Here is an 8,261-nt window from a genome sequence, read left to right as displayed (position 1 = left end):
TGCAATTAAAAAATGAAAAATTTTTTGATAATGGTACCAATGGGGAGTCAGAACCTACCAGATGCAAAAGGTTTCGTTCCGATCGGTCCATCCAGCTAAGCGTAATCGGCGAGCATACATAGAAGAAAAAAAAAAAATATACTGATTGAATTGAGTAACCTCCTCCTTTTTCGAAGTCGGTTAAAAAGTAGAGTCATTTCAACATTATTGCCTTGATACTGCAAAAAATTTGTTCATTTATATCCATAGTACAACATGCCTACCACTGTTCATAAAGTATTAATGCATTGCAAAGACATAATAAATTTTGCACTTCTTCCAATTTGGCAGTTGGGAGAAAAGGCGCACGAATCCCGAAACAAAGATATAAAACGATATAGAGAAAGTTATTCGCGAAAATTTTGTAGAATTAAAAACATGGAGGATATTATTCATAATTTGTTAGTATCTTCCGATCCATATGTAACTAACTTGAGAAAGTTAACTGTTAAAAAAACAGAAACATATCCAAAAACTGTCAGTCAATTCTTTAATATTCCTGATACAGAAAATTCGAAATGGAGCAGCGGTACGGCCAATATTTTGACAAGGTATGGGAAGACATGTTCTTTGCTGATATCAACAAAGATATTATTTGTCTTCTGTGCGGCTATAAGCCTAGCATCGTGAAAAAGTATATTTTGGTTCGACATTATAAAAATAAGCATTCGCATGAATATTCGAACTATGCGAGTAGTGATAAATTCAATTTAATCGAAGGATTGAAACTAGTTTACCAAGAAGGTTCAAATTCTACTGAAGAAGGTTCTACTTCAAATTTCAAAACTTCAACTTTATCAGAAAAAGCTCCTAGAGCTTCGTATGCAATTCCAAATTTAATCGCAAAAAATTTAAAACCATTTTCGGAAGGAACATTTATAAAGGAATACCTTATCGCAGCAGTAAAGTCATTTGGGGATTCATTGATCCTTGAACAAGCTGCTGCCACTCCTTTGAGCGCTCATCCTTAGAAAATAAATTAAAGTCGCTCTTGTGATCATGTGCCTTTTTTCACTATGTTTAGATGAAAGCACCGATAATCGACATGTGAATCAATTGAGTATTTTTACTCGAATCGTGCAAAACGATTTTTCACATGTCGAGGAGCTTTTAGATTTCGTCCCGTTGCATTCCAGAACAACGGGACTTGATATTTTTAAAGCTGTGGAACAAACTTTAATCCACTTCAATGTGAATTTGATAAAATGTTCAGCGATCGTTACCGATGGCGCGAATGCAATGATTGGCAAAAAAAATGGATTTTTCGGTCAAATGAAGCAGCGATGTCATTCATTGCATAATTCATCAAGAAGCGTTATGGAGGAAAATTGTCAAACTATCAACGGCGATGCAAACCGTTGCAAAAATTATTAATATCATTAAAAGTGGCCAAAAATTTCCAAGTCATAGAAAGTTTCAGCAATTTTTCCAAGAGCATTATTGTTAAGAGCGCCGTTAGGTTACAACCAGGAAGGGTCTTTTTCCCAATTTCTAATTTTTATATTCACGCTTGTCAAGGAAAAAACCTAAATTATGGTCCGCTTTAAAATCTAATTACTTCCCTCTCATAAACCACACCATAAACCATCGGCAAAATTTGTCACTACCTGCACGCCAACTTGGGTTTTTCCAAAACATGTACCCCGAGGAAAGGGAAGAACAACCCCCGCATTACCAAAAACAGATGATTGGACAACGATTTTTCCCACCTGAGTTTTTAGTCCTTACCTCCGAATACACGCCTACATCCAAAAATTAATAAAAAGACCAGCACGATAGTTTTAAGACAGAATTCTTGTAACATTTCAAAGCAACACACTAAGTAAATAAATCACCACGTAGAAAGGCAAAGTTAGCATTTGCTACATTATTTAAAAATTCCGTACAACAGTACAAACGAATTTAACATATTTTTTGGTCCTTCGAGCCGGATTCATCCGGAATTGGTGAACTTTATAAGTACACATAAGTGCCTGTAAAGACAATCATACACATTGTGAGTTCAACGAAGAAGCCACCATCTCAACTGGTACAGTGAACTTCCATCCTGCTGAGTTCCATTAAACGAAGGAAGCTGATCAAGGATTTGCTGCCAACATCATATCATTGAGGGGCCTCAACATCCCAGCATCCCAGGAGGAACATCTTCGCCGAGCCAGAAAAGGGTGCAGCTACATCGTGCAGTTTTAAGAAGGGACTCAACAATCAGCAGTGGTTAACGCCTTCCTAGTTATTTCCGATCATCATCTCGTAAGTCCCTCTTTTCATTCTTTGATTTGAGTCAGTATTATTTAAAATCATGGACGCTACGCTCAAACAAGCCGTGATAAGTCGCGGTCAGATTAAAGCTTCGCTAACGCGATTCAAAAATTATCTAGAGTCATTCGATCGTTCATCTCCAGTAACGGAACTTCAAAAAAGATTAGAAAAAATATCGCCATTATACGAAAAGTTTGATACGTTGCAAAGTCAAATTGAATCTTTAGTCGAAGAACCTTCTACAATTCAAGAACATGCAGAGCGCGATTCTTTTGAAAATTTATTTTTCCAATTAACAGCAGCAGCTGAAGATGTTATTTCGCAGTCTCGTTCTCAACAAGTTCTTGCAAATCCTGAAATTTCAACTCGCTTAATGACACCCGCTTTTTCGAATGCCAGCACGGAAAACCGTATTAAATTACCCACAATAGAATTGCCCACGTTTGACGGCTCATATAGTAATTGGGTAAAGTTTAGAGACACTTTCGAATCACTCATCCATAATAATATGAATCTCTCAAACATTGAAAAATTTCATTATTTAAATGCATCAGTGAAAGGTAGCGCAGCACGTACGATTGAAGCATTAGGTATTTCCGAAATAAATTATACTCTTGCGTGGAATAGAATAAAGGATCGTTACGAGGATCTATCGACATTAAAATACCATCACGTTAGGTCTATGCATGAAGTTCCATCTTGCACTAGGGAATCTTTGTCAGGATTAAGAAATTTAATTGATAATACCAACAACAATCTGTTAGCGTTAAAAGCACTTGGTGAACCCACAGATTCTTGGGATACTCTTATAATATATTTGTTAACTTCGAAATTAGATAGTCATACACAGCGTGAATGGGAAAGAAAAATGAATCAGATTCAGGGAAATGTCACTTTGCAGGATATGATGAATTTCTTGAAAAATCATTGTAAATACCTTGAAAGAATCAATTCCGACAAAATAGTTCCTAACAAATTCATAAGTGAAACAAAGCAAAATAAATTCAGAGTCGTTACGACACATGTAACTAATACTGAACCAGTATGCTCCCTCTGCAAGGGAAATCATTATTTACATAGTTGCTCTAGTTTTTTGAGATTAACTCCCACTGAACGTCGAGCCAAAATTCAAGAATTGCATGTGTGTTTCAATTGTCTCGCAGCAGGACATCGAAGCATAGATTGTACACGAAGCGTATGTAGAAAATGTCATAAGAAACATAACACATTATTACATATAGATTACACTTCAAACACATCACCTCATACTCATACAGCACCTTCAACGTCAAAACAAAATACTTCCAATGTAAACGCACACACTATCACTGACACACAGGAAACACTTACGGCACAAACGGTCATTACACTAGAAAATAAAGTGACTATGTTAGCTACTGCCACAGTTCATATTAAGGATCACGATGGAATAAAACACGATTGTCGCGTTCTTTTAGATTCAGGATCACAATCCCATTTCATTTCAGAAAAGTTAGCCAATAAACTTCAATTAAATCGCGATAAGATAAATGTTAGAGTCTCAGGAATTAGTAAATTAGCAAAGAACATCGAATATCAAGCACACACACATATTGTATCGCGTTTTAACGGATTTACAAAATCAATCTCCTGTTTAGTTTTACCTACGATAACAGAAAACATTCCAAACCGACCAGTCGATTTATCTTTACTAGAAATTCCATCCAATAAATTCTTAGCCGATCCTCAGTTCAATGTTCCCAGAGAAGTTGACATGATTATTGGTGGAGATTTATTCTGGGATTTAATGTGTGTAGGTCGTCATTCATTAGGACCTCGTCACCCTTCATTGCAAAAAACCCAATTAGGTTGGATTGTTGTAGGAAACTTAGATCTCGCTCCTTCATTTGCAGAAACACGAACTATTTGTCATTTAGTCACAAACGAACAAATTCACGATCAATTAGCCAGGTTTTGGGAAATAGAAGGTAGTATAGCTGAAAACACAAAATCTCCGCATCATTGTGAACAACATTTTGATTCTACTGTAACGCGAGATAGCAATGGCAGATACATTGTAGCCATTCCGTTTAAAGAAAATATTAATAAGTTAGGCAATTCTATACATCATGCGGAAAAAAGACTATTTAATTTAGAACGCACACTAGCTAGGCAACCGGAAATTAAGGAAGAGTATATTAAATTCTTAGAGGAATATGAATCGTTAGGGCACATGAGTGAAATTACAAACTTAGAACAATCACATACACAAACAGGATACTATTTACCGCATCATGCAGTTTTTAGAGCAAGTAGTACCACCACAAAATTACGCGTAGTCTTTGATGGGTCTGCCAAGACATCGTCAGGGCTATCATTAAATGACGTTCAGTGGGTAGGACCCGTAGTTCAAGAAGATTTAATGTCAATCCTTTTACGATTTCGCAAGCACCAATATGTTCTTTCAGCAGATATTGCAAAGATGTATCGACAGATATTAGTAAGAAACGAAGATAGAAAATTCCAACGTATATTATGGCGCAAAGATAAAAATGAATCGATTAAAATGTACGAGTTAAACACTGTAACCTACGGCACAGCATCCGCACCTTTTCTTGCAACTAAAGTTCTTCAGCATATTGGACAAATACACCAAGAAAGTCACCCGCTTGCAGGTCGCGCTATTTTACGCGATTTCTATGTAGATGATTTATTGACAGGGTCAGATTCTATTACTGAAATTGTACAATTGAAAAATGATTTAACCAACATTCTTCTCTCTTCAGGTTTCGAACTTCGTAAATGGGCATCAAACGAACCCAAAATATTCGCATCACAAATAGACAATAAAAATCAATTACAATTAGTATCGGACAATAGCTCAAAGACGTTAGGTTTATTTTGGAATTTCGAACAAGACATATTAACTTTTTCGGTAAAAAACCCTATAAATTCACGCATCACAAAACGTACAATTCTCTCAGATATTTCACAAATTTTCGATCCTCTCGGTTTAATCGGTCCAGCTACGATTCAAGCAAAAATTATTCTACAAGAATTGTGGCAACTTCACTCCGCTTGGGATGAATCATTACCTCAGCATCTCCACTCTCGATGGAGTACATTCCGCGAAGAACTTATGTATATAAATGATATTAGAATTCCGAGACGAGCTTTACCCGCGAAAATCCAAAAATTCGAATTACACGGCTTTTCTGATGCGTCAGAAAAGGCTTATGGAACGTGTATATATCTCCGTGCATTAGATAAAAACGGTATATGGACTACTCGATTATTATGCGCAAAATCTAGAGTCGCTCCTTTGAAAGTTATTAGCTTGCCGCGATTAGAACTGTGCGGTGCTCAGTTACTAGCCCAGCTTGCAAAGAAAGTACGGACATCAATAGGCATCATATGTGACGAATATTATTGGTGTGATTCCACAATCGTTCTTGCGTGGATCAACTCTCCCTCAAAACAATGGAAAACATTTGTAGCAAATCGTACAGCAGAAATACAAACCCTATCGCATGGAAAATGGTTACATGTCGCGTCATCTGAAAATCCTGCTGATATCATATCACGGGGAATCAGTCCAACTTTGCTTATTAACAACAATCTTTGGTGGAATGGTCCATCCTGGTTGCAGGAAAATTTACCTACACAAATATATAACAATGACAATCAACTCCCCGCAGAGAATATTTCCGAAGAAATTAGAACTACTTACACATTTACTTCCATCATAAATACAGAAATATTTAATAGATTCTCTTGTTACACGCGATTAATCCGAACAATTGCATATTGTCTACGATTTATAAATAACATTCACATAAAAATCCTTGAACGCAAAGGGACAATCACTTCACATAAAAAGGAATCACATCCGCGGTTGACATTAGAAGAATTAATCAAGTCAGAAACAACAATAATCAAAATAGTTCAAATTAATTTCTTCTCTGATGAAATCAAGCATTTGAAAGCGAATCAATCAATAGCAAATTCTAGTTCTTTAATTTCATTGAATCCTTTTTTAGATAAAGATGGAATACTAAGAGTAGGTGGTAGACTAGTTAACGCAAAAATTCCATATAATCAGAAACATCCGATCATTTTACCACCCAAACATCACGTCACAAAATTAATCCTCACACGCGAGCATTTACGCTTGCTACATGCTGGTTGCAACACAACCCTTTATTCTATACGCAAGCGATATTGGCCGTTATCAGGAAAAAGATTACTGAAATCAATTATAAAACAATGCATTCGGTGTTTTAAAGTAAAACCTGTCAGTCCGTATTACCTAATGGGAAACGTACCTGCTACGCGCGTTACCCCAGCGCGTCCGTTTTCTGTATGCGGCATTGATTATGCCGGTCCTTTTCTCATTAAAGAAAAAACAAGATCAAAGGTTACATTGAAAGCATATCTTTGTTTATTCGTATGTTTTTCGACTAAAGCAGTTCATTTAGAATTAGCAACAGATATGACTACCGAATCATTTTTGAATTGTTTGAGACGATTCATCGCGCGTCGCGGCCTTTGTCACACGATATATTCGGATAATGGTACAAACTTTGTCGGGGCACGCAACGAGCTCTTAGATTTAAACAAATTATTAAAAGACAAGAAATTTCATGACCGTGTAGAAACATTTCTGAGTAATAATAACATTCAATGGCACTTGATACCTCCTCGGGCTCCACATTTCGGAGGATTGTGGGAAGGAGCAATTAAATCCACAAAGTATCACTTAAAAAGAATTATCGGCGAAACCAGATTAACTTATGAGGAAATATATACAGTATTGACTCAAATCGAGGCATGTCTGAATTCCCGTCCCTTGCGTCCTCTCTCCGATGATCCAACAGATCTATCCCCTCTCACTCCTGGACACTTCTTAATAGGCGATTCACTCACTGCATTTCCCGAACCTGATTTGCGTCATGTAAAGGAAAATCGTCTCAGCCGTTACCAGCATCTACAAAGTATGTTACAGCATTTCTGGCAGCGATGGCAAGCAGAATATCTGCACCAGTTACAACAACGTAACAAATGGCGAGCAAAATCACCAACCAACTTTGGACCAGGGACAATGGTCTTGATCAAGGATGACAATGTTCCACCACTCAAATGGAGAATGGGACGAATCCTTGAGTTACATCCCGGAGCTGACAACATTACACGGGTGGTGTCAATCAAAGCTGCAGAAGGTGTAATCAAACGACCCCTGACGAAAATATGCATCCTACCAATGGAACAACCACTAGATGCTTTACCAGAAAAACAATCGACAAATCACTCCATTTAATACACGAACATTTATTATAACTATGTTTCTTTTATATTTAAAACTTGTATTATATTCGACAAGCGTACTCTATATTCTATAACTAAACTTATTGTGTAATTTTAAGCAACACTAATGCGGCACACACTCTCATTGTAATCAACACATATACGAACCTCATTTACATACTACGATATATTGTACACATCATTGTTGAACGCCAATCGTTCAAGGCGGGCGGAATGTTAAGAGCGCCGTTAGGTTACAACCAGGAAGGGTCTTTTTCCCAATTTCTAATTTTTATATTCACGCTTGTCAAGGAAAAAACCTAAATTATGGTCCGCTTTAAAATCTAATTACTTCCCTCTCATAAACCACACCATAAACCATCGGCAAAATTTGTCACTACCTGCACGCCAACTTGGGTTTTTCCAAAACATGTACCCCGAGGAAAGGGAAGAACAACCCCCGCATTACCAAAAACAGATGATTGGACAACGATTTTTCCCACCTGAGTTTTTAGTCCTTACCTCCGAATACACGCCTACATCCAAAAATTAATAAAAAGACCAGCACGATAGTTTTAAGACAGAATTCTTGTAACATTTCAAAGCAACACACTAAGTAAATAAATCACCACGTAGAAAGGCAAAGTTAGCATTTGCTACATTATTTAAAAATTCCGTAC

At 36.9% G+C, this 8,261-nt stretch overlaps 1 protein-coding gene across 1 annotated transcript; it reads left to right on the top strand.

Annotated features, from left to right (window-relative positions):
- The first annotated feature begins 2,338 nt into the window (after window positions 1-2,338).
- Window positions 2,339-7,594, top strand: LOC143265522 (uncharacterized). The gene has a single exon (XM_076538164.1). The coding sequence runs from the start codon at window positions 2,339-2,341 to the stop codon at window positions 7,592-7,594; it is 5,256 nt and encodes a 1,751-aa protein (XP_076394279.1).
- Window positions 7,595-8,261: the final 667 nt, after the last annotated feature.

This window comes from Megachile rotundata, chromosome 12, assembly GCF_050947335.1.
Source record: "Megachile rotundata isolate GNS110a chromosome 12, iyMegRotu1, whole genome shotgun sequence".
Classification (NCBI taxonomy): Eukaryota; Metazoa; Arthropoda; class Insecta; order Hymenoptera; family Megachilidae; genus Megachile; species Megachile rotundata.
The sequence above is the reverse complement of the archived record's forward strand: the minus strand, read 5'-3'. Positions and strand labels throughout refer to the sequence as shown.

Coding starts and splice junctions, on each gene's coding strand:
- LOC143265522 (XM_076538164.1), top strand. CDS start 2,339: ATGGACGCTACGCTCAAACAAGCCGTGATAAGTCGCGGTCAGATTAAA.